General features: G+C 41.2%; 1 protein-coding gene across 1 annotated transcript; it reads left to right on the top strand.

The window, feature by feature from the left end:
• The first annotated feature begins 77 nt into the window (after positions 1–77).
• On the top strand, positions 78–27,914 carry SLC9B2 (solute carrier family 9 member B2). The gene is made up of 12 exons (XM_050944515.1): positions 78–291; positions 3,770–3,872; positions 4,505–4,685; positions 7,387–7,557; positions 11,285–11,427; positions 12,761–12,888; positions 13,604–13,779; positions 16,304–16,410; positions 17,691–17,840; positions 18,925–19,033; positions 19,770–19,906; positions 22,763–27,914. Exons 2-12 carry the CDS (start codon positions 3,780–3,782, stop codon positions 23,000–23,002), a joined length of 1,635 nt encoding a protein of 544 aa, XP_050800472.1. The 5' UTR covers positions 78–291; positions 3,770–3,779; the 3' UTR covers positions 23,003–27,914.
• The last annotated feature ends 49 nt before the right edge of the window (positions 27,915–27,963 follow it).

Here is a 27,963-nt window from a genome sequence, read left to right on the forward strand (position 1 = left end):
CTTGTCTCCTCCTCTTCCGGGCGCGGCTGGGCAGGGCCCGTTATCCGACCAGTGCTGCCTCTCTGCAGCGGGAGGGGGCTCCAGGCACCGAAGGCTGCAGCTCTGGGTCTCCCTCTCCCTCTCCACCCCCACGTGTCCTGCTGGCTGGTCCTCCGCAGCTGATAGGAGGAGGCGGATCCGCGGCCGGTGGGGAGCATCGTGCGCCCGGCCCCTCGCTGCGCAGCCAGTTCCGCTCGCGTGGGCTGCCCCGGGATCGGTGCGCGGCGCGGCAGGACCTGCTGCGGGGCCCAGGTAGGTGTTTGCAGCTGGGTGCTCTGCGGATGAACGGAGGGTACCCGGGTCAACCCACGTGCAGGGCTGCTGGGATGGTGCTTTGCCCGGCTGCCTTCTCCGGGGCTGGTTGGGATTTTATTCTGGTACTAAACGAGGCAGGTTCATGGCTGTTACTTGTCTGGTCCTTTCCTGTGTTGACAGCGGCCAGGGGAGGGAGGTGGGCAGTCACCAGGGCAGCGGAGCTGGGAAAACACGCCCCGGCTGCCTGCGGCAACCATCCCTCCATCTCTTCCCCCTTCCCGAGTGAAATGCTGGGATTGTACGATTCTCACCAGGGGAAATGTATATTCCAGAGGGGGACTGGCTCAGAAGGGTGTTACTGTCAAAGATTCAGGACACAGTGTGTGCATGGGTCCTGCTTCGGTGATTTCTGACAATGGCTCGTTCATTCAGCTTGCCTGGGGCTGAATTGAAGAAGCCTAGTTTGGTTTTGAAATTGTGCCTCCATACTAGGGAATGGCTTAATGTTACTGGATTGAAAGCCAGGGAGCCTGAGGACTTCTATCCATTGTGCCTCAGTTCCACTTTGGAGGGATCACTTCTAAGTAATAATTCAATCTCCCTGTCCCATCAATCCTTGGCTTCTGCCCGGAGACCACTGTCGGCATGGCATGTTGTAACAGAGTCCTTGTCAGATGGACTCCTGTCTGTTGGAAACTGACCTGGGGTCATCTGTTAATGTTAGTTAGGGCACCTACCTGTTGTCCAATAGTAACTTAAGTCCTGCTCCTGCAAAGTGCACAGGGTTGCCGTGGAGTCAGGAGCCCATGCATACAACCCACCTTGCTGGGTTGAAGCCTTAATCATAGTACCAATGTTGTCTTTTCTCTTTGAATTCAGAGCCTTTAAGCACCCTTTGGGGAAAACCGCAATGTTAGTCAATTCCATCACTGAAGAAAGATGGTGCAAATTATCAAAGAGGAGGAGAGGGGAGAAATTAGTAAAGTTTACCTATTTCCAAAAATGCTATTACTTAATAGTATGTAATTTAACTTTAAAGATAGTGGATTAAATCCTAGCACTATTTAAATCAATGGAAGTTTTGTCATTGACTTCAGTGGGGCTAATATTTCACCCGATATATCTTAAGAATAAAAACAGAACCATCAATTATGCAGAGTCCACAACAACTCAGCTCTACAAACAGAGACCAAAGAAAGTGGCACAAATGTTGATGCTGGAGGAAGCTGGCTTCCTAAACTAAAAAAAAGATTTCTTGATGGGGTTAATATGGAAAAAGCAGAAAACAGAGGTGCAGCAAAAATGTTTTTATTTTAAGACATATAAAAACTGCATATATTTTCAAATATATCTTTGCTGCCTTTAAAGTAAGTTTCCTATTTGACTAGTTCAACAAAAACACCCAGTTTTCTAATAAAGCAATGGAACAATCTGTCTTTGTTCACCAAGTCAGTCTTCCCAGGTTTGTCAGCATTATAAATGAGATTTGATGAATAATTCTGGAAGTTACAAACTCATGTATAGAATTGTAGCATGAGGAAGGCCAATTCTTGGCTCAAAGGTCTGCATTCCAACCCAGCCAAAGTTTTGAGTTGGGTGGCACTTCTACTAAGACAGAAGTTCAACCAAAATGATTTGATAGATTTCCGGAAGCTGCCATTCACGCCCAAAGGGCTGAAGTGCACAAAAAGTGGCCATTAACAGAGAGTGTGTACAGTTTCAGTGGGCTGGAGAGCAATGTTAGCAAACAGTTTGATTCAAACCTTATCTTCAGATGTGGGTGGAATGCCCATTGGTTTAGATAACTGAAAATAGGGTAAATGTGCATTAGAGCCTGATTTTGCTTCCAGTGAATGTCCTGACATATCTCTCACTAACTTCAATGGGATCAGGATTGGGCTTTTAATTAGTACATCCGTGTTTAAGGGCTAAGTAGAAAGAGACTTCAGCCCACAGAACCTCACCAGGAAGTGGAGTGTAAAAGAGGGGATCAGAGCTCCGTGATAGGTCTCCCACTTCATTGGAAAAGGTCCTCTGGCAGGACTTGGGCTTCACATGGGGTGCAATGGAAGAGTCATGCTCCATCACGCTCCCACCTTTACCCTAAAACACAGTGCAAACCAGCACACATTTATGCTGACCTGAGTTTGTCTTCTCCTTCTCTGGGATTGCAAGGGATCAAACGACCCCAGAGGCAAGTGTCTTCAGCCTCTGAGAAGGGAGGGAATGTGCTGCTTAGCTGAACTGGAATTCTTCCCAAGTGATTAAGGAGCAGCCCTGACAGACTGGCTGTAAGGAGATGTGGGACACTGATGGTTGGAATGGGGTGATGATATCCACTGCATTCCATCAGTGATGCAGACACCTTCCCCCGCCTCAACCCAAGGAGTGGGTGGGAGGGTATCAAGATACCAGCAGAGACTTAGAGAGCGGAGAAGATTATTGTGAACCGTCCGTTTGTTGAAAGAACTGGGAGAATTCTCTTTGCGCCTGTCAGAGTCAGTGTCCTCTTTTGCTTGTTTGTTTTGAAGGAGAGAACATTCTAATGGAATGTTCCACCCGCCACAAAAGCCAACTGTGCCAGCCTGTTGACTGGTGGCTGTTCCGAGAAGTGCATGAGGTCACATGCTTAATAAAATGAGTGCTGCCGAAAATTAAGGAATTCTGCAGGCTGGTTTGTTGGTAATTAGGTAACTACTATACCAAGATGCTCAGATGCCACATTTGATGAGGACAATATAAAAACCTAGAGAGATCAATAGATATTTGAGATCTTAATTCAAATGGGTTTCTGTCATTCTTAAGGACATTTTTGTTAAATAGCTCTGACGTGGTTTGGGGTAGGAACTTAGCAGTTGGCAGAAGTTCCTTTCACTACCCCCTTGAAACACAACCTAAATTTGGCCAAGTTTTAGGCTATGGAAAAGCACCATTTGTATCTGTGCATTATTAAAAATTGTTTGCTTGATTTTTTTAACTTTCTGAAAGCTCCAGTTGCACTGCACATGTTTGCAGGACACATTGAGCCTCCTGCATCATATGCTCATGATTCACGCAGAACTAGAAGTCCAGATAGGACACAGGAAAATCTTATTCTCTTCCTCCTGTTGCTCTTGTGAGGGGGAAAAAATTACTTATCGGAATCATACCACAAGGGGGATGATTTAAGGTTGCACAGACAAACATAGTTCTGACTTTTCCCACTTCTGAGTTCTTGATTTTGCAACTTCAACAATGTTCTTCTAACGTAGGGTTTTTTAACAGAAGAAATAGATATAAACTAGATGCGCATGCATACAAAAGCTTCATTACATACTTTCTAATATGTAATGTACAGTTGGTGTCTATGAGGCTTTCTCTTTTGTATGAGGAAAGAAAGAAATATGACTTTAAAAAAGTCTTAAAACAGGCAAATATACGTGTCTGATTTGCTTCTGCTTATTCTTCAAAACCTTCGTTTATTTTTTTATTGTAGGTTTGTCACCATGGTGAAGGAAGATATTGTGGAGGATAATGAAGATCCAGAGCTGTCTATAGAGGTGGGAAATGGCACTATTCCCATGAATCAGAAAACTCAGGTAATTGCATTTATATCTGTATTCAGGCCTCTCCTAGTACAGGGTTACCACGGGCAGCTCTCCTTTCTCCAGCTTCATTAAAATATTGAAGGAAATTAGTTGTACTCCCTCAATTTGGGCCTTTCTTACATTTTACTGTATATTCTATAAAGTGTTTGTTTTGTGGGTTTAGCTGCCTGAAATTGGTCCTGACTTCAGTTTAAAGTGTCAGGTGAATTAGTTTAAATATTACAAAGACCCATCACCCGCACAAAAATTTTTCAGGTGGAGTTGAGATTACTGCAGTTATTCTCAAACTGAACCACAGGCAGTTCACTGGGCAGCAGCTGCTGTCTCTTACTTGTTTTCAGCTGCTAAATTGTATTAAAAAACAGCTTGAAAATATGACATACAATCCCAATGATATTTTTCCATGTAGTAAATTGCTGTAGTTGCACAGAGATGTTATGTGAATAAGACAAGGCAGCTGGTCCACAAGCAAATCTCTCTTAAACTGGGCTCCACACTATGCAAAAATATATCAAGGAGCCCTGACCTACAGTTAGCAGTGTTATGGTAAACATAGCTCTCAGGTAGCTTATTGCAAATATACACAATGCTGCTTCAGAGAAAGCTTATTGTTTTTAACTCAGGAGGTAACTGTCTTGGACTGCAAAGGTACAGATGGAAATGCACAAACAGAAGAAACTGCTCTGTTGCACAATTGTGCAAGGCAACTTCAGAAACCACTGACAGAGTCAAAGCCTCCAGGGAAACTGAGGCAAATATTTGCTTGTCCTCCTCAAGGCCTCCTTGCCCGAACAGTGACAAATGGTATGTATGGGACAGGCGATGCAAAATGTTCAGTTCTTTGACGTACAAGTATACACACCAACATTTCGTTTTCTAGATGTGATAGCTGACAGCTTTTCTGTAAACAGTAAAGAACTATGAAGCGACTCTTACTTTTGATCTGCCAGGCAAATCTTTAGGTGCACTGATGGGGGAGTTTTGATGTAGAACAAGGACTTGCATTTTTAGTGCCTTTTCTGCCCCACTCCAACCCCCATCTCCAGCTCCTTCTGTCTCATCAGCTGGCTTATCTTCATATTAGAAATTGTTTTGATCAGAAGTGTGAGCTCTTCCACCTGTTTGAATGTTCTCACCCACAAATGAACTGTAAAGAAGATTATAAATCATTACTTTTCTGGCAAAATAAAATGCCTTGTGTTGAAATTAGGTCATGAATACACTGGTCTGCAGAAGAACCTTCTTCTGTTACTTAGGTCTTAGTCCAGCGCTACATACCTAAGATTTTGCAAGCTTTGGAGCCTGGCCCCAAAGCAGATTGACCCATTAAGTAGGAAGGTTGGCCTGTTATGGAAGTCCAAGATAAAAACTCTGGGCTGGCCAAGGATTGCAGAGCTTCCCAAGTGAAGGCACTCATATGGATGTGAGAACCTTCTATCCTATGCTCTGCCCATCTGGATTCACAGGCTAGTACATTTCTTACCCCGCTGCCTCCCTCTCCTGGCTGCCTAGGCCTTGTCACAAGAAGAAAAAACTCCAACTCTAAAATGCAGTAACTCCCTTCTATGCATATGGGGAGATGGTGCAAGAGGGCAAGGATGGATCATTCTGGGTTTTTTTTAATCTTCCGTCTTCTATTTGTGTCCATCCCTGCTTGCTCTCCTTGGCTGATTGCAGGACCATAGCTGCGAGCCTGGAAGAACAAGATACCTTCAGGTTATGAAATATCTGCATTTTCCCTGCATGTATCAGGGGAAACTCTCTGCTCTGCACTAGGTTGTGCGGAGACCCGCTGTGCATGCCCCTTTGCTAGGGATTGTTTTCATAGTGGAAGAATACAGTGTATAAATCTACCCAGCTGCAATTTTCTTTTATTTTTTTCAAAATGAAACTTTGAAAACTAACAGCAATAAGCCAGGCCAGAGTGTGCAGTAGATTACTGGTGCATTCCTCAAACAGCTGAAGACTTCACAATACAGCCAAGATGTGTGTTAATAGGATTACTCACCTGCTTACATTTAAGCACATGCTTAAGTGCTTCGCTCTACTGGGGACATTTGCTCACTCAGCACCTTGCAGTACAGTTAAGCCCCTTCGTTTTCAGTTTAAACTGATTTTTACCAAAAAATTCCCAAGTTTTACAAAAAGTATTATTCAGTTGTTTCCAGTTTTTACCCTACTTTTGTATCATTCAAATATATATAAAATAACTTATTTTATTAGAAAATACAATGCACTGCATGAGGTATATGTATTATGATAATAAATTAGTCTGTGTGTGTATACAAAGTTGCCTGTTGAAGTAAGGTTATGTATTAGTCTAGAAGATACACACCATAAACAAACTGGAATGCATGCAGTCTCCTCAGTGCGTGCACATCTGAACTTACTGTTGAATCTCATGCCCACTACGTACACATTTCAAGCTGTTAGCAGATCACAGGGTGACCAGATGCCCCGATTTTATAGGGACAGTCCCAATATTGGGGCTTTTTCTTATATAGGCTCCTATTCTCCCTCTCCCCCGCCATCTCCCTGTCCCGATTTTTCACACTTGCTAACTGGTCAGCCTAGCAGATCACAATCTAAAGATTTGACATACTAAAATGGGAAGAAGATGAAAAATCTGTATCAGGATATGTTTCAGAACACAAGGAAGTATTCGAAAGTTTTAAAAAAAACAAAAAGAAAAGGATGAAGTATGTGCTGCAAATGGAGTGTCTCAATTATTAAATGTAAATATCTATAGGCTAATAGGTCTAAGGCTACAACAGTAAACTGTTTATTCAAATGAAAAGTTTTATTTGGGGATTAGAGATACACCTCTACCTCAATATAACACAACCCAATATAACGCTGTAAATCAGTACTCCAGGGGGCGAGGCTGCACACTCCGGTGGATCAAAGCAAGTTCTATATAATGTGGTTTCACCTATAACGCGGTAAGATTTTTTGGCTCCCGAGGACAGCGTTATATCGAGGTAGAGATGTATATTGTTTTTTTTTAAACTCAGAGGTGACGTGTTTTGAGTTCTGTTTTAGTTCTTCAGCAAACCACAGTGATGGACGGAATTCAAAGCATTAATCTCCTGAATACTTTTTTCCCCTGTCTTTCCACCCACCAAAACAAACTTCAGTATTTACCCAGAAAAATTATTAATAATTTTTGCACTGATTTTCACCTGTTTTTTGTTGGTGTGGTAATAAACACTGATAAAGTCCCAGGAAAAAATAATAAAATAAAAACTGAAAACCAAGGGCCTAAGTACAGTGCATACACTATTGTGACTTACTGTCATATTTTAGCATCAACAGAATCAGAGCTCCAGCTCAAAGAACATCAAAGATCGTTGTAACTAAACTGACATTAAAAGTAAATGTTTTATTTCTAAAATTAAGCAGATAATACTTTTCCTCCCCAAAAAATCATTTACAAATGTAAATCTGAAGTGAACTAAGCCATTTCTTAGAGATGATTAAATATATTTTTCCTGTCTTCTTCTAGTTGCAACAGTAATACTTGTCTGGGCTGTGGTCTGGTCCATCACAGGCAGTGAGTGTCTTCCGGGTGGGAACATATTTGGAATTCTGTTTCTCTTTTTTTTTGCTGTCATTGGAGGTAAAATTTTTGGGCTCATTAGAATACCAACACTGCCTCCTTTACCTCCTCTCCTCGGTAAGTATTGTGTGATATATTCATTCTCTTTTTATTCTTGCATAGTTTTGCTTAGGAACATAGGAATTGAAATACAGGATCAGACCCAATGTTCATTTACTCCAGTGTCCTGCTTCTGACAGTAGCTAATACCAAATACTTCAGAGGAAGATGCAAGAACCCCACAACTGGAAAGTGTGGGGTAGTCTGCCCACACACAGGTCTCATCTTGATCGCAAATAAAGATTGGCTTTAAGCCCTATAATGCACAAGGTTTAATATCCCTTTTATAACGTTAATTCCTGCCACTGTGGCTACCCTGGAATTTGAATGTAGGATTTCTGACACTGTAAGTGAGATCCACACCCCAGGCCACCTGATTACAGCATAATAATGAATTCATAATGCAAGGAGTGTTACTCTTGAGCTGTCTCGTGTGTATCTCAAAAGGAAGTTTCTAGCATTTTAAGAATCTCTGTCTCCCACCTTCCCCCAAGCAGTCTGTTTCTTCCCCCTTTGTCTGTCTTCACTCAAGCTTGTCACCATGGTTGCTGACCTGGACTCAGATTTTCCCACCTATGACTCAACAATCCCTTGTCACAAAGGATTTCAAAATGTGTCTTAGTTTCGAATTATAATGAAACCCAAACATTTCAAAATTCCAAAAAAAAATCCTTTATGTAATACAGAATAATAAAAACTTCAAAACAAAATGTGGTTTCAAAACAAAAAAATGAAATATTTCATTCCAAATGTAAAAATGAGATGTTGTGAAATGGGATGTTTTGTCTGAATTTTTTTTTTTTCCTTCTAAATGTCGGTGAAATCAACACAATTTCATGAAGTGTTTCAGTTTTGATAGAACTGCATTTTCCACTGGAAAATGGTGCCGTCCATGTTTTTCTGATCAGCTCTCTTGCGATCCTTACGTGAAGAAAATGGGAGTGCTTGCAGAGCACCATGAAGAAGCTGGTCAGAATCTGGTCCACTGAGATTATGAAAATAATAAGTAAACCCATTGGATCTGACCATGATTTGGAATTTGCACATGGATTACTGAAGTGCAATGCTGTATGAAGCAGCACATAGCCTTAGGTATAGCAGCCTTTAGACAGTGAACTTGCAAAGTCAAAACCTTTTTATTTTTAAAGCAAGTTTGAGCTACTGTTTCTGACCATATCGATTCTTCTTACTTTTTGTAAACTACTCCTTTGCTCAAAAGTTATGACTTGGGCACAAAAGTACTTGTCAGGTAGGTAATGCTGAAGAACAGAAGCATTAGCAGGGTAGCACATGCCTGATGAGATACTTTTGACAATCTTCATGCCTAAGGTTCTTGGTATTTGAGGAAAATCTGAAAAAAATCTAGGAATCAAGGAGGGAGAAGGGAATATTAAATGTTCTTTGTTTTCACATGAAAAATCGTAATAAAAATACAAGGACCTATATTTAATCATGGACATCCTTGCCTTTGATGTATCCCTTTTAGAAGGAATTCAGTCCAGTGCAGATGCTTCCTACTACTTAACTCTTACAGTGAGGCTGGGTGGTGCAATTGCCAGCAGATCACCTACATGGGGGCATATTGCAGAGCCTCTCTGTGGTGTGAAGAGAGTCTTTATGCCAGCCCCGCATAGATTAAAGGGGAGTATAGCAACAGAGATAGTCTTAAGAAGGGGCTATGAACCCCATAGTTATGCAGGTCCTATGACCCTAACATGGCGAAAGAAACAGAGAAACTGTAGTCAGTGTTCCAACCCATAGACTCCTGTAATTGTCACAGTGAAGCACATGATGCTGCCTTTGTTTCTCCTAGAGGGCGTGGGAAGAAGAACAAATAGTAACTATCAGGTAGACTGTGTTCCAGGTCAAATAAAAGCCATAGCCAAGGCCTGTCAGCACACAGCGGGCAGTCTGTGAGCAACATGAGCACAGAATTGACAAAAAAAAAAATCTTATTATGGATTTATATTTCATAAGATAAATATTTAACTCTGCAACAAAATTAAAGGTTTGCAGGCTCAGGCCCTAAGATAGGGCATATGAGGCCTGTGTTTAAAAATACCTTTTTCACAAAGCACTTCTTGTAGCAAAACCATCTAACTGGAGACTGCAAAACAAGCATTTGCAAAAGGTGGAATTTTCCTTGCGGCTCAAACAGAAGATGGGAGCAAACAACTGAAGTTCCTCCTATGTGAATGTTGCATTAATAAGAATTTTAAAAATATGTGATTTAATTTTTGCACATATTATATATTTTAGGTGAGATTTTCAAAGGATCTCAATCGACACCCAATCACTTCCCTTTAGGCACATGGATAAATAATGGGCCAGATTTTCAGATGAGCTCACCTCCCATTTAGGTTGAGAACAATGGAAGCTGCTGGCTGTTGAGTACTTGTCAAAGGCTATGCCTCCACTAGAGACGTTACAAGAACATTGGAGAGGTGAAGTGGGGGGAGGTTTTGATGCATCTGCAACACTAAGATCTCTTGTGTAGCCGCTCTATGCCAAGGGGAGAGAGCTCTCTCATCAACATAATTAAACCACCCCCAATGAGCAGCAGAAGCTTCCTTTCGTCTGTTTAAAAAAAAAATGCCTCATTTAAAAGACATAAAGCTGCCTGCGTTCATGGTAGGCTGTGTGGTCTAGAATGGGCTACACTTGGATGGCAGGTCTTAATTCTGATGTCTGTCACCAGTACCATGTGTACTCAGTGGGTTTGCTTGTTTAAGAAAAACAGGGTTTTAAATCAGGCCTCATTGGTTTCTTCCTGCTGACCATCTGATTGATTGTTTTGTGTATCTCATTTCTTAATTTCATCTTCTGCATGACTTTAGATCTCTTTGCTTTTATTAATCCTATTTCTCAGCACATGATTGCAGGACATAAGGTACGGTTATAAAACTCGTACTGACAGGGCGACAGTATGATCCACTGGATAGGGCACTGGACTGAGAATCAGGAGATGTGGCTTCTAATCCTGGGCTGCCCTGTGGAATGGACCATGACCAGCTGGTTGTGGAGTGTCTACATTTTCATTTTTAGTGATGTTGACCAAATTGAGTTACTTAACAATCAAATGAATTACAGCACAACAAAAATCTTTAGTGAAAATAGGGCCTATATGTTTGTACAGCACCTGGTACACTGGGGCTCATTGTTGGTTGCGGCTTCGAGGCACTACAGTAATGCAGGTAATAACAGTAATGTAAAAAAGGCCTAGATGAGGCTTACTGCTAATCAGTGGATCTGCTGATTCCCTTGGAAAGTAGAAAAATTAGAGAAAAAACATTTTTGCAAGAGCCATCAAATTACATAGCTATGACCACCTCAGACAGAACTTCTTAAATTTATGTGCTGACTAAAATTTCACTCAGTTTACTGTCGATGACAAATTTACATTTAATGTAGGACTTATCAGCCAACATTTCATCAATAGCACTATATCCACCACCTGTTTGGAATGGGTCGGTTAAACCACATCATTTCCAATAACCTTTGCCTCTTACTCTCCTACTCAGTTTCTTCTTTGCTTTCTGTCCTCTGATTTTTCAATTTTAATCTCTCAGGTTATAGAGTAACATCTGTCAAGTACATCACTAACTCTTAAGAGTTCCTGTCCCAGCATAGCAGATCCTAATTTTCTCACTGAAGTTTTCCACAAAAGATTCTGATCTCACTCTAGACGCTACTGAAATACAATAACAACAACTCAGTCAAGAATACTTGCTTGCTTTCTTTTTAGGGATGTTGCTTGCAGGTTTTCTCATCCGAAATACCCCATTCATCAGTGACATAGTCCAGATAAATCCAAACTGGTCTGCAGCGCTGAGAAATATTGCCCTTTCCGTTATCTTGGTCCGAGCTGGGCTTGGCCTTGATCCAAAGGTACAGTATCTAATGTTTCTGGTGTAAAAACATACAAACAAACAAGCCACTAACAGTATCAAAATATTTGATCAGCTGTTTGCTTGAAATCAATACTATATCGAATTATTAAATCTCATAAGTTTTTGCATTTTATAGCCTTGTTTCTATTGGAAGTTGTTTAAAATACCATCAAATATTGATCTTATATTAGCGAAGGTTAAGAATATCTAAATACTATCAGCTGGATACATAGGATTGGTGACCATTCCATTTTGTGATTTTTTTTTTTTTGTCCACTAAATAAATAAAGTTATTTCTGTTTTGTGAGCTGGACATCTCAGTTAAATGCACTTTATCTTGATTTGCCAAGTTGTGTAAATTGCTTGATTTGTTTAGTAAGTTTTCCTATAAAGTCTATTGTACTGCTAAGAGATCATTCAAAGGGAGAAAAAGGTAAAATAAACAATGCAATGCAGGGATCCAGGACACTGAAGAGAAGAGAATCTCCTTTATGATAAGACACTCTGGTGAAAGGAAACCCTACAAGTAATATTTTTTATTGTTTTATGTGAGGATATTAATGTAGACAAGAGTCCAACTGCCCTAGGTGAGAAGACAGCTGACATCAGTCCTGATAAATAAAAGCTCCCATGATATTTCTATGATCTCTTCCCCAGCCACTACGAAACTTGATATCTCCAATGCTAATAAAAGAGGGGGGAAAAGAAGGGTGGCTCCTGCCTAGTTTACAACTTGACCAGCTAAAATCAAGCTATAAGATGTTGCCCTGTTCCTACACTTGAATGGAAGTAGAGGGTATGTCAGGCGTAACTAGCACATGTTAGCTAAGCCTACCTAAACTCAGATACTTTTCCTAGTCAAGGTAAAGGCTGGATAGGAAGTGTCCATCATGACATGACATGAGATTTTTCTTGAAGATACTCACTTATAGTAAGTCCCAGAAAATCTCAGGTTGCAACATTTCTATTATTACTCTCTAAAATGTCTGTTTTCCAATGTAGCATCTTATTCTTTACCAAGACATTCAAGAGGGTTTTTAAACATTGTTCGGGCACATCATTACACACAGTTGGGCAGTCAAGTTCAGTATTTGAGTTCTTTTCCCTTTGTGATGTGGTCATTTTCAGACCAAAGGAAACCGGACTAGGACTAGATCAAAGATGGGCTCAACCCACTAAATGCACTAAGTCCTAGTTTTTACAGTAGACTGTACTGCATGATGCCATGTCACTGGGACGTCAGTAATAAACCAGAGCAGATCTTTAGCTGCGTTTCTCTTTATGAAATTGGAGGGTTATGTTGTTAACGTGTAAATATGTTTCTATTGCAGGCTCTGAAGAAGTTAAAGGCTGTCTGTTTAAGGCTTTCTTTTGGGCCCTGCCTCACTGAGACATGCGCAGCTGCTATTCTTGCCCACTTTCTGATGCATTTGCCATGGGAATGGGGATTTATATTAGGGTAATTGACTCTGTTTTCTCCTCTGTAAAAATTCAAAATGGCTTAATTCTATTTAGTGCTGCCTATCTCCCTGCTAGGGATCTTCCCTTGAACTAAAGAATGCCACAGCTAGCCCAGTGCCTCATTTGTGCACTGCCAGGCAGAAGACATGGTTCAGTACTAGTTGCCTGTGTGTCTGGCAGTGGTGAAATGCCATGAAAGCTAGGCCATGCCCTGTGGCTGGTTTGAGGGGGAGATGTTCATAGGCAAGGAAGGGAATCTAGCCTCACTGCACAAGACTGGCAGGCATGCTGGTTGTGATGTGGGTCCTTGAGAGTGAAGAGTTAGCATAAACAAAAGAACAATGGGGTGATTGAATCCTGGGGGCTTTGTCTGAAATGCAAAGGGCTTTTAGGAGCAGAAAGGAATGTTGTTGCAGGTGTCCTGTTAGGATGTGGAAATACTGGAGTTCAGCGTTTCCCTTAAAGAGCCACCTATCGTGTAGCCATTCCATTAAAATCAAAAGATAGAATCTGATACTTCCTCTACTCTTTGGGGGGGACGGGGAGTATATTCATCTTGTTCCATCAAGCCCCTTATTTTAATGTCAACCATCTGGGCACGTGACAAAAGTGGGCTGTAGGTTTACACAGATGTGTAGTTAAAAGGGCCATGGTGGATTTTCCAGTTGAATATTTTATTTTAAGAAGGGAAGAATGAAATTCTGTGTGTTTAGTTTTGTTCTAGGTGCTGTCTCTCCTGCCGTTGTGGTTCCCTCTATGCTGATCTTGCAAGCAGGCGGGTATGGTGTTGAAAAGGGTGTCCCGACCTTGCTAATGGCTGCTGGCAGCATTGATGACATTCTGGCCATCACCGGCTTCAACACATGCTTGGGCATGGCCTTCTCTTCAGGTACACTACCTAATCCACAAATGGCAACATCTAGGGAAAATCCGAAAATATGATAAGGAACCTGTAGTCTGTTGTGGTCAATTAGTGGTAAATCTATGGGGGCTTGGTTTATATATTGGAGACTCAGATAATAATTATGTGTGAAATTACTCATGTGCAGAGCAAGTGGCTAATGCTAATCAGATATGCAGTAAAGCATATTAGTATGTTCTAGGACCTGGGAGACCTGAGTTCTGTTCCAAGCTCCTCCACTGACTCACTATGTGACCTTCAGGAAGTTATTAAGACTCTGTCTCCATAATTTTTATTTATTTATTATTCTGAACAAGTAGGTATGACATTTTCCCTCACTCTTGCTGCCCATGTAAAGTTAGAGAGTTATCTGGGTGGATCATTGTCTTCTTCCCGGATATTAAACAAATTGATATTTACGAAAAAAGTCAAATCTGTGTTTTTTAAAAAAATCAAATAACTGATTTTCACTAAAACAAATATTAGTGGGGAAATGTCTCAGTTGATTAAAACAATAGAAAACTTCCCAGATGATATTGCAAACTTTGTGCCCTGAAAAGCCTCTCTCTGACTGTCTCAAGGGAAGAGTTTCTGAGTGGTGTGTTGGAAATGGATAGCTCTTATTGCTGTCACTGAGAATTCTGTCACTTATATGCTGCACACTATGTTAAATTTTCTACTACCTGCCATCATTAGCAGCTACTGAATGTTGATGATAGGGTAAGGATCGCCTGTATGGCCATTTCATCCCTATAAGGATTGTGTACATTTCCCTCGCTCCCTGTTGCTCATCCCATGAGAAATCCTGTTAACCAGGCCACTATCATAAACCAGGTTGACTCTTAAGGTTTATATTCACTAGAAAATAAGGCAAAGTTAGAGCACAAACTTGAAGTCATGTTTTAGGGCTATGAATTAGAGGTGGGATTTTCCAAGCACCCAGCATTAGCCTAATTCTGCTCCAATCGAAGTCAGTGGTCAAACTCTCACTTCAGTGGGCGCAGAGTTAAGTTAGCACTAAGTGCTTCTGATTAATCCAATGTAGGTGCTTTGTATGCTGAACTAATTTTTGAATGCATCTGTAAGTGGCAGCCTGTTGAAGTGGCAACAAGAATAGTGACTTGTTCATGTGAGGAGGGATAGCAGTGGAGGGAAAATGTAGGCCAACATTGAGATCTGGTCTATACTACAGAGTTATGTCGATGTAAGTAGCTTACATCCACCTAACTATGGAAGTGCTTACACTTAGATTGTGCTCCCGCTGATGTAAGTGTCACAGACGCCAACTTAGTAACTCCACCTTCATGAGTGGCATAGAGTTGAGGTAGATAGGTCAATATAGTGGCCGTGTAGACACTGTATTACTTAGGTCAACTTACTGGCTTTCAGGAACCATCTCACAATGCAACTGAAAGTACAATTGATACAGGCACTCCTGGTGAGGGCGTGCACCACCGACAGAAGGAGCAAAGTGTAGAAGCGCACACGTGATGTAATTACTGTGGCAGCTATATGCTGACATAAGTTAAGTTGACTTAATTTTATAGTGTAGACATGGCCTAAAAAGAAATACTGTATCATCAATATTTGTAGCTAAAGATCAACAAATGGCTGATCTGGTGAAAGTGTTTGCAAATTAAATATTTTAGTAATTTTGTATTTCACAAGGTAACTAAACTTTCTTAGGACGTGCATGTGACTCCCATACCGTGTAAGCGAAATTCTTCCCCGCCTAAAAAACCCCCACAAGGTGAAGAAGTCTCTAAATCTTCCTAGTATGAACTCAGAGCTCCAGATACCATCCCATCATGGGGAAGGGTTTGCAGCCACACATAGGAGGCGGAATATGTCACATAGAAATAATACAGTATCCAAGGATTTATGGGGACATCATGTCAGATTGTGAGGACTTTGCATGTCAGTGCTGCTCCTCCTCTGTGCCTTCCCCTGACAGCACCGCTCACTCAGAAGCCATGCTGCCAATGATTCTGTCCATTCAGACTGCACATTAATCTCTTTCTTAGAAAGCAGAAGGGAAAATCAATGCTGTCGCGAGCACTGTTAATTTCCACACTGATTTCCACCTGCGGGCCTGAGAGAGGCCTCCCATGTACATCTCCTGCTCCTCAGCTCTGCCCCTTCCTTCAGGTTGAACTACCCCCACAGAAGAGACTGAAGTCTCAATCATACTTTATGCAGATGAATATCTGCAATCTTGCCAAGAGAGCATGTGGTTCAGCATACTTTCATCCCCATGCATAGCAGCTGGGCCCTTGAATTCTTGTTCCTTTCCTTGCCTCATGCAGAAGAGCAGAAGCTCTCACCATGTAGTATAAAACTACATTATCATGAATCTGGGGGCTACACTAATCCCCTTATTTCTTGTCCAACTTTTGGGTTGTGTCTTTCTGTATTTTTTCTTGCAGAAGGGATGGTGACTAGTGGGTGATATAGGAGGGGTTGTGTGTTAATACTTATGTCTAAGCCCTTTTCTCTTACTGTTCACAAACAGGTTCCACACTTTACAATATCCTCCGAGGGGTCCTGGAGGTTGCAGTTGGCATAGTAGCTGGTGGGCTTCTAGGAGTTTTTATTCAATATTTTCCAAGTAATGATCAGGTAAAAAAAGCCCAAGAACTTTTCTGAAAATATACCACCGAAGGTATCTTGCTAAGAATACAGATAGTTAGCAGGAGAACTAAACAATCCATTTCCTAACTCAGAATGGGTGTGGATATGACTTTATAGAGAACAGTATGTGTCTAGCACTAACGATTGTGAATCCTGTGAAGTTTTATTATTTGTTAAAATGGATTACTCGTTTGCTGTTATGGTAAAGATGTGCGATTTCATAATTCTCCAATGTGCTGGGAGTTTAGACCCTTAGCCCCCAATCCTACTCCCTCTGAAGTCACTGGGAGTTTTCATGCTCAGCGGGAACAGAATCTGGCCCCAATTTCAGCCAATAATGTGAACATCAATTAGATTGATGGGCTTCCCATATGTGCATGAGAACATTCCTTTTTATGTGAGTTGCCTGCTGAACTAAGAGAAAAGTGACAATGATAGTGCTGAGTTTCATGGGTTTAACTGGTTTGTTATGCTCTTAATAATATTTTAACGTCAAGAGTATTCTGTATTTGTTGCCTTCAATAAAAATTAAGATTACGTTATCTTAAATCACATAAGGCCTCTGTAGCTGGCTCTAAGATTAAGTGGACAGAAATTTGTTTACAGTTTTCATAATGCCTTTGGACTAGAGCAGTGGTTTCCAACCTTTTCATCTGGCAGGTGCCAGACGAAGGACCGAGGCGGTGGTCGAGCATCTGGATGACGTCGCTTGTCGACAGCAAGTGGTGTCATCGGTGGCATTTTGGTGGATGCTCGACCTGGATTAGAGGAATATGAGATTATAAAATATCCCAAAAGATATTGGGTAATATCCTTGCCCCATTGAAGTCAATGGCAAAATGCTCAATGACTCGACTAGGGCCAGGATTTCATCCTTTGTCTCTTGATTATCAACATGAAGAACACATTACAGAAACAACCAGATAATTAAATGGTCCTAACTTAATGGTTGCCATTAAGTAAGATTGTTTGTGTAGAACTTCATCTTTAGAATTCCTATGGTACAAAAGCCCTTTGCACACAAAATGATTTCTGATGGATAGAACAAAGGAAATATTGAACATCTGAAATTAAAGTTCCATAGGAATAGAAGTAAAAAAGAAAATAAACAAACAAAACGTCCTCATTGCTGACGTCATTCCTGGAAGCTCTGGTTCCTCCATCTTGGTGTAGTTTCTTATTGATGTTTTAATGAATCTAAGTAAGCTTTTTTTCCAATTTTTTTAAAATAAAAATGTACTTTTGTTTATTCCTTTCCCTGGTTCTAGGCATCTCTTGTATGGAAGAGAGCATACTTTGTGTTGGGCCTGTCCATGTTTGCTGTTTTTGGCAGCCTGTACTTTGGTTTCCCAGGATCAGGAGGACTCTGCACACTGGTCTTGGCCTTCATTGCAGGCGTGGGGTGGTCAAGTGAAAAGGTGAATGTTTAGATACCCATGCCTCATAGCCAGCTGAAGTCACTTTCAATACACAGGGTCAGATTGTGATCTTGGATGTCTGGAGGGTATTGACCAGAATCTCTTAAGGGCAGAAGTATAAGCTATAAAGGCAATAAGGCAATTCCCATCCTCATGTGAGAGAAGCTAGAATCAACTTATTAGTGTGTGGTGAATTTATTTCTTAGTGTTTCCCTTTATTTTGTTCATTTAAAAAGAGTTTTAGTTAATAAAGTGTTTCTGCAGATTCATGCCTAACAAATGTAGTTGCTTTTGCCACTAGTCAATATGCATGGGATAGTAATGGAGAACACCTGTAGAATCCTTCAACTATAACTCTGCCAGTGTGTCCATTCAGGCATTCCAGAGACATTAGGTGTAAACACTGATCTGCCTTAATAGTGATCCCATCTGGCAGTTTTTATCTTCAGCATCTCAGGGATATGTAGGTTGAAAGTGATTGTATATATGTGCATGTAAGTTTAGATGCAGTTATACGAGACATATATACACAGAGAAAAGCTCGCTGAGACACAAGATCTTCTCTGGCTGTGTTGAAGAAATAAGTCTCTGGAAATGTAAACATACTAGGAAACGGGGACTTGGTATTTCTTCCTGCAGATGCACAATATCCTGCTAATGGTACAATATGTACTGTCGTGAGTGAAACATCAAATTCCTTTCCAATACAGAGTCTTTTCCCTGTTCTTTTAGCTTCAAAATCCTTCTTTGTGTAAGAAAGCACATGGCATAGGGCTGAGCAGTACAAACACACTTTCACTCCCTCTGTTTAGTAAAAGGAAGGTAATTGCTATGAATTATGACTTGTACAGGCATAGTGCAATATTGCTTCACCAAAATAATTTTGCCTTAAAATCATAATGGGCAACCCCATTGCATCACTTTTTTTTATCTTTTTTAAAATATGAATTTTGCACTATAATGCAGACAGAAATGGACACAGAACAATCTCTGTCAGTCTCCTTTTATTTTGCGATGAAATCAAATGTTGAGGCCACAAGGTCCAATTTTTGTAACTTGACAGATTGCACCCCTTTCCTTACAGGTGGCTGTGGAAGAAATTGTTGCAGTCGCATGGGACATCTTTCAACCCTTTCTCTTTGGTTTAATTGGAGCAGAAATATCCGTTTTGTCTCTCAGGCCTGAAACTGTCGGTGAGACTACTTAGAAGACGAATACTGTAGTTTTGACTAGAGTTTTTGGTAGCTATCCTGCCAAAAGAATCACTGTAGTGACTGTTGGCCTAAAGGTTATGGCATAGCTATACAAGTTTGTTTCCTTTGTTTTACCTGCCCTAGACATACTGCAGCAAATGCTCTTGTGAGTATCTTACCTATATAGCAGGTAGGGTTTGCCGGTGGTGGGTTGTAGATAGGAATTGAACATCTCCTCAAGTCCTGAATAAAGTCTGAGTTTTCCAATCAATACTGCAGAGTTAATTCTAAGCAAAGTACTACATTATGGGGTAACCGGAAGCTCCTTATCCCAGCAAAACACTTGACTTCCATAGGGGTTTTGCCTGAGTGAGGAGTGCTAGACTGAGGCCAGTATGCTGAAAACATCATTTGCACAAATTCACAGTAGCATCGCAAGTGGTTTTAAGTGACAATGGCACTATCAAGATAATGTCTTGCGTTATCTACTGCATTGGTCCTTGTTGTCTGAAGTATATCCTCCACATCTCAAGATACCACATTATTACTGGTTCACTAAACTAGCATTATAAAATACCTCCAAACACATGGTATTGGGTTATTTCCAGTAGTCTGTACCTTGCTTTTCTAATTCTAAAAAAAATTGACACAAAAATGTTGTTAATCGGCAATTTTAAATTTCGCTTTCCTCAGATATGCCTGCCGTTTCAAGAAGTTGTTTTTCTGTCTTCTCTAGGGCTTTGTGTTGCCACACTGGGTATTGCCTTAATAGTACGAATCATTGCCACATTCCTGATGGTGTCTTTTGCTGGCTTTAACTTCAAGGAGAAAATATTTGTCTCATTGGCATGGATCCCCAAAGCCACTGTCCAGGTACAGTATGGCAAGAGAGGGAATGACAGGACCATAGAAGACACCGTTGCTGATTCTCCTCTCATACCAATTTTATACCAGTCTGAATGTACTGACCTCAGTAGAATTATTAATGATTTATCCAGGTATAAGTGAGAGAAGGGTTAGGACCATTAACTGATCTGTGTGGGACTTTGAAATAATGAATTCTGGATTTCCATGTTGAAATGGGCAGGGGAGTTGCAGCACAACTCTTGGGTGCATGCTGCTGTTCACACCCCTGTGGTCCAAGCTCCAGGGCAGTGTAGGCATAGCTTAAGTTTCCTCTCTGGTGTCCTGTAGGGAATCTAAGTTAGAACTCTGCTTGTGCCTTCCTTCCCAGGCTGGCAACAGAGGTTTCAGTCTCTCGACATACTGTCAGAGACAGAACACCGCTTTCTTGTCAATAGGACAGAGGACACTATTTGGCTCAGAAATTCCACTTGTGTTCTTCAGCTTCATTTCGGAGAGGCAGCATGAGCAAGTGGTTAGAACTGGGGACTACTGGCAGTCAAACTTTGCCACGGTCTTACTCTGTGACCTTGGGCAAATCAGTAAGCCTCTCTGGGCCTCACTTTCCCCATCTGTAAAATACTTATCTGCATCACACGGATAGTGGGCAAAACCTAAGAAGGATAAATATTTCCTGCAAGATGCCATAACTCCCATTGAAATCAATTGAGGGTCCTCAGGTCCTGCTGAAGTCTTGCATCTTGTGATGTTCTGCAAGATCAAGTTCAGTCGGAGGCTATCCTCATTAAGTGCTTTCAGGCCTATCAAAGGAGTAGCTAAATAGGAGGTTATTTATTATTTGCATTTTGTGTTTGGAAAGTGCTTATGTGATCCTCCACAGCAGACACCTATATAAGTATAACACATTAAATAAAAGTACATTTCACAGTTTAGACATAACAGCAAGGGCTTTTTGCTGCTTGAAAGTTCAAGTGCATGGACTTTTGGTCACTGCTGTATGTTTTTGTAAAATGCATGAGCAGCCCTATTATCCATTGGGGAATCTCATGTAGGAGCAGAGGGGTTATTTTAACTTGATATTTGACACTTGTGTGACCACTGCTGGTCCTTTGCAAGCAGAAATGAATAAACAGAAGAGCAAAAAAAAAAAAAAAAAAAAAAAAGATATTGGCAGACTAGATAGGTGGACATTTAAAAAAAGAAACGATTACAGCGACTAGAGGTCCCCTCTGACAATCTAGGAGGTGGCGAGAGATGGCAAAGTAAGGTAAATGGTTGTTCCATAGGTTGTTTGGAACCTTTCTGTCTCCTTCATCCTCTAGGCATTTTCTGTGTCTTTCGTTCTGCCACCCTATAGCTGGTTTCCTAGTTGAACAGAGACATATGGTACCTCAGCAGTCAGGACTAGATTCCTCTGCGTTAGGGTGACCAGACGGGACGGTCCCGATATTTAGGTGTTTGTCCCGCATTCCGACTGATCTTTGGTCGGGACGCAATTTGTCCCGATATTTCATTCCACCAGCACCATTCGCCTTTTTTTTTCTTTTTTTTTTTTTGCCTCACTGCTCCACCAGCAGCACTCAGCTTTTCTTTTTTTTGCTCCACCGGCGGACCCACCCCCATGTGTCCCGATATTTTCTCCCTCTCATCTGGTCACCCTACTCTGAGTGCTGCTTTTCCAACCCTTGCTTTCCTTCATCTGTCCTTTAAAAGTGAAAGTACATAGTGACAGTATTTGAGCAGACGAAAAGCTAGGCTAAATATGCTTCTGGCCCTGAACTTGGACTTCTCTGCAGCTTTCTAGGCAACCAGGAAGCAAACTATCAAACAAGGGAATGCACCTCTCCCTCCATCCCCTCCCAGAGAGGTTTGGTTGTCATGAGGAAAGTCTGACCATCTACAAAGCCTACTGTGGATGGTAAAACAAACTGTTTTACATCAGTGACCCTAGGCTGAAAAGCATATAAGTTTAATAATCATGTGTGTCAAATACCAGTTTGGACCAAAAAAATATCAGGAGCCTCAATTTCAGTTCAAGTCTATTAGGCCTGTCTTGCATAATGTGGTTAATTAGTTGGGGCTAAAGTGTTTTTTAGGTGCTTTGCATACGGGCTGCACCTGTTTAAAACCTAGTCTGTGACAATCCACCATTGAAGTGGACAGCTGTGATCCTCAGGAGATGCCATGGCTGACAGTCTCCAGGTGAAGCTTCCAGGGGCTGAGAGCAAAGCTGTCTCCTTGGAAGGCCCTGGCCTCTGGGAACTGCAATCCCCGGAGATGAGACAAACCTGAGTTTTGTACCTTTTAAGGCCTATTCCAAGATTCATGGCCGAAAATCTAAAAAATTACTAGTGATTTTGGGTGCCCAAGTTAAAGTACAAATCAGGCCCCTTAAAAGGATTGAACTTGGCATCAAAAATGGTAGCACCCAAAAGTTACAAGTCATTTTTGAAAATGTAGGCTTAATTAGGCCTTCCCTCATAATGGAGGAACATGGCAGCCCACCAATGTTTCTCATGGAAGACTATCACCAAGGGCAAACCCACTTGAAAAGGCAGCTTAAAGTGGAACAAAGAATGAAGGTCATTCTTAGACAAATATGACGTAACCCTTAACCTTGTATATGGTTCTTAAATCTTATGGTGTTGGGAGTGTTAGAAATGTAAATAGATGACAGGCATCTTAGGTAAGAAGCAGACATCCCCTGGCCATGAGAATGTATGCAGGCTAACAATGGAATGGACGTACGCACATGCACCCACACATCACTCCAAGTGTAGGATTAGACACTTCATTTACATCGTTAAATGCAAATGGTTGTTCCGTTTCACTGTTTTCTTTAACAACGTTTTTCTTTCTCTGTAGGCGGCGATAGGTTCCCTTGCCTTAGATACAGCCAGAGGGCAGCAGGATGAACAGCTGGAAAAGTATGGAATGGATGTTCTGACAGTGGCATTCTTGGCAATCCTGATCACAGCTCCAATTGGAGCGCTGGTTATAGGCCTGGCAGGGCCCAGACTTCTGCAGAAGGCTCAGATAAGCAGTGGTGAAGAGGAGGAAGGTGTTGGAGGAGGAGGAGAAGCAGAGATCCCTGGGCCCGCATAGGAAAGAAATAGTGGATAGTATATTGGTCTCACAGCTGCTGCTACTAGTTACTTAGTAAACACAATGTCTGTATTGTTCGGAAGGAAACTGAAATAGGTAACAATCAATTACCGATCCTAAAACAGCAGCCCCCATGTTTTGCAAAATATTTTTAACTGTTGATAGAGCCTTATGAGGAAAGATGAAAAGAAATAAATGTACAATATGTAGGCTGCCTAGATGATGACTGATGGGATAGGATAATGGTCTATGGTTAGTTGATGAGCGTAGGTGTAAACACCATGGAAGAAGAAGTGTTCGGGGTGTATAACTGGAAGAAATGAGATGAAATTTGAACAGAAGAAAATTTCAAGTGAACATCAGGAATAACTTTCTCATGTTGAGATTAGAGATTGGGGAATAGGAGGTAAGACCCCCATCCTTGGAGCCACTTAAAGTTAAACAGGAACATGCATCTGACAGCTGGTGGACAGTGTAAGGAACAATCCTGCACCTAAGATGGTGATTCTCAACCTTGTCCCATCTGGGACACCAAAACCTGTGTTTTCATGCTGTGATCCTCTCAAGTCTCTTGCAGTCCTTTGTAGTTGCAGAGGATTGTGTGATTCAGTCATAGCAAGAAACTACAGGAGGGTTTGGGTGGTGAGTGTGTGCACTGGTGATTGGGGTATTGCTTGTGGGAGTTGCTTGCTGGAAGGCTGTTTGGGGCTGGTAGGGGGAATGGCTGGGGGGTTGACTGGAGGGGTTGTTTACAGTTGGGATGGCTACGACTAGGGATGTTTCATTTTCTGCTCCCTCCTGCACACACACAACTCACTCATGGGACACTTCAGCGAACCTGGCCTGAGAGGTGGCTCAGCAGGGGAGGGTGCCTAGGGGATGGAGCAGCCCCACACTCCCTAGGCTCAGGACCCAGGTGGAGGATGGGGGTTGAAGAGGGTGCTAAGCCCCTGCCTGGGGTGGGGGTGTGTGTGTGCTGTGAAGCCTGCAGGGCTGGGATGTGAACAGGCTGGAAATTGCTTCCCCCACACCACTCCAGAGCTTAGCTGAGAGGTGGAGAGGCTTCTCTGTGCCAGTTCTGTGCAGGGCTTTGGCACATGCAGGGCTTGGCTCCTCCTGGCCAGCACCCTGGGCTGGAAGGTTTTGGGCTTGCCATGACTGCCATGGCAATTACCATGGAAAGAAAGAGAGTGACCTGGAGAAACATTACATGGAACAATAGAGAGAGGAGTGAGATCCATCAGCGTGGCACTCGGAAGCCTGAACAGACCAGCACAAGACCAAAATGAATGGTGGAAACTGGTGGATGGCCTGCACACCTGAGGATAAAGGAGAAGAAAGGAATATTTGAATGCTTCTCTCCCTCCCACACAGTTTTTACAAGTGAGGTATGTACTTATCAAGGTTAGTTAGCATGGAGTGATACGGATCTTTCTAGAAAGGTAGGTTCCATATGGCTTGGAAGTGCAGTAATACCTGGAAATGTACATCTTAACTGATTCTCCTTCAGAAATATCTGACCAGGGGGAGCAAAAGGCTCAGACTTGGGGTTTTTTTCTGAATACAAACACTAGTCTCTTACTGTTGCATCCGTCTTTCCCACATATTCAGTACAACCTAATTCAGATCTGATTTCCAAAATAACCTGTTACAAATTGTATCTTCCCTCCCCACCTCTCAAGTTGGAAGCAAGCCTCCAACAACCAGTCCTTTCTAATCAAGGTCAAAATCTGCTCCTTCCATTGGACCAGCCACCAGCCTTAAGCCCTCAGTCAGGTATGTGGTATTGCCTGCTGCAGTGAAAAAGCACCTGATGATCTGTTCTCAGTGCCCCTTTTCCAGCAGAACCTTGGAGTGGCAGACAAGCTATCTCTCTAGGGAGCTGCTCCCCTTCTCCAGTCAGAGGTGTGGAGTCGTTAAAAACATCTTTCAGGAAGAGAGCATCCTATATTATTTTTTGATTGAGGAGGGAGCACTGCATTTGAACTCCATACTGGTGTTCAGCTGCCTGCTTTTACTAACAATGCTGAATTGGTTTTATAGTACTGCATACGCTTGATGTACCCAGAGACTTTGGGCTCCTCTTAATATTGGTAGGGAGTTAATCAATTTTATGTCCAGCACTTACATTGTTAACACTAAGTTTAAAAAGGAAAACAAATATTTTCTTTAAAAAAAAAAGATATTGTGCAATTCTGAAATGGCATTGTGTGTGTACAGGCATGTGTGTGTATCATACATACATACATACAAACATAACAAAAAAACTTCAGTAAAATCCTGTTAAGATTGATAGAGTGCTCATATATGCAACCATAAAAAAGGCAGAAAATGTTGTGAAGTTTTCATTTAAACAATGTAGTCTACAGTCTCAATTCACCTTCTCCATATTATCTCGTAACAATTTCGTCTTCTCTTCTGCACAAAATGTGTGACCTTTAACTCTGACCACATTTGAAATGATTAGAAATTGATGTTTTCTAACTATTTGGAATGATGAATTGGTGCTGTGCTTTTTAGTAGATGGGTATGCTGTGGATTTGTAGCTGATGTCTCCGTTTGTGTTTGTTACTGGAGGGACTGGACTGTTTTTTAAATAGCAGTAGTTTTAATAATTGTTTATTACATTTGGAAGTTGTTTGTAGATGTATTATTTAGCGATGAAATGAGGAAATGTGGTGGTTTTTCCAGTAGTTCATGTCTGTGCTCAGAGTTAGGGATGTATGTCTTATATGGAAGTAGAGAGAGAAAAATCAACTTAATATATCATTTTAAAAGATATGTAGGAAATAGAATTGTTCTTACTCAGAACAATGGTTACTGTGCCAAATTTGGAGCGTTAATTAAATTAAGAAATAGTCCTTTAGCTTTAAGTGCAAATCTTAATGCAACTATGGAATCACTAATGAAGTTTCTAATATGCACACATCACCTATGTGGAGATGTCTATGTAATAAACTGCAGAGCCATCTGATAAATTGCATTTATCTCCTGCACCTTTGACATACCTCACTGTACTTTCTTAATTTATCAGTCTCTAGAGGGACCCACTTCCAACCTTCTGAATACCTGAGCAGCTACATTCAGCCCCAATATTGTCTATTTTTAAAAAATAAAATAAAAATAAACTGCCAGCTAAATGTTTCCTCTTCCTTCCTTTCCTTCCTCCTCCTCAAAGAAAAAAAATTGATTTTTTTTCTAAACTAAACTGACCCATGATAGCTGTATTAAATCCTGGACCAGTGACAGATATAAAAATATCTAATGACTTTGCAAAAGTAGAGTTTAAAATGTTGGCCGGGGTGGGGGGGAGGAGAGATTCCCTGCTTTCCAAAGGGGATATAACTTTTGTTTCTATCCCTAGTAAGATTTCAGATATTGGAACTCAAAGTCATGATTTTTTTTTTAAATATGGCGAAAGGCTATTTAGGATATTTCTTTAGACAGTTGTTAAATGTAGGAATTATAATTTAACTTTTCCTCTTCTTTAGGACGTGTCACAATCTAGATTGTTTAGCCATCTAACTGCTGCATCATTGAGGGCAACAAGGTGTTGTAGTCAGTCCACTTTCCAGTCTTCTGATTGTGCACTCCCTTACCATGTGTCTGATCATCTGCACTGCTGCCCCGCACTCACCCTGTGAAGAGTGAGCTAAGCCAAATTTCTGAACTATGTCAGCCCCTTGGCCATTCCAGTCAGCAGCCCATTAAGCCTAGTCCAGGATCAGCATCTGTGGCTGAAAACAGGTAGATGTTTGTTAGGGCTTCGGTCAGCATGCCTGACTATCTCAGAGTTGCTGCCACTCTGCAAGGACATAGCTGTTGGCCCTGATATGCTGCTAGTCATCTGAGATTGGCATTGGGCTGGCAGAAGTGGACATGAGTGTATAAACAGCTGCTGCAAAACCATGTCACAAAGTCAGTCATGGTGAGTTGTTGAGGGACATGTCTCTGCCTTCTTGTGGCATCCCCCAGGAGTAGTGTCAAGTGAAATGAAAGGAGATAAAAGGTGGAACATAGGCTCATGTTCTAAGCCTGCACTTTTCCTCTGAGTCCTGTATAGCTGGACTCATGGCAACTAATGCCTCCATTCAGCAAAGCACTTAAGCACATACTAAAATTATGTGCTTAAGTGCTTTTCTGAATAAAATTGATCTCAAGCACAGGCCTAAAACTAGGTTTTACCAACAAAGGGATTAATTAAATAATCCCAATAATAGTTTTAAAAATCCTTTCAATATTTCTACAATAGTTATAGTATGTCACATTTACAGAGTACATAATGCTGTGATGTGGTATCAAGGTTTTATTGACAATGCTGGGGTTATTTGCATAACTCACTCATTGCTCTGCCACTGATAATGCAGGCAAACTTAGGTCAATAAAGCCTTTTATGGCATACGATGCCATCTTGTGTTCCCCGCAATTAAAACAAAATTCAATGGAGTTTTATGATGCAAACTTACTATATGAAGGTGTAAAAGCAACGTATGTAGGTGATATTATAGAAGCCAAATAAGAAAACGCCCAAACCTGATTTTGATAGTGTGGTGTGCTCTTGATATTCTGCAGTGGATTGATATGTGTTCAGGGCTACATTAGGACAGAATACAGGAAAACAGCAGTCAGCTATGTGAACTGCTGGCATTTACAAAGCTCTGTAATTGTGGCAGTGATATCAATATAGGGAATTACTTGTCTTTTTTTGTCTGTTGGACTGATAGCTTTTGGTGGTGACTGATTTAAGATTATGAAGCATATAACTTATTAAAAACTTTATAAAAGTTTAATATTTTTACCAAAGCACAAGTCATTTTTATAACCTTTGTATTTTGTTTTTTTTTAAAGATATCATGGACTATGCCACTACATTAAGGTTTAGAATTAAAAGCATTTTGCTAGTGATAACCAATTTTAATTTTACTATGAGGATTATTTGTTTTGTTTAGTCTGTTTTAAGT

Source organism: Gopherus flavomarginatus, chromosome 3 (genome assembly GCF_025201925.1).
Source record: "Gopherus flavomarginatus isolate rGopFla2 chromosome 3, rGopFla2.mat.asm, whole genome shotgun sequence".
Taxonomy (NCBI): Eukaryota; Metazoa; Chordata; order Testudines; family Testudinidae; genus Gopherus; species Gopherus flavomarginatus.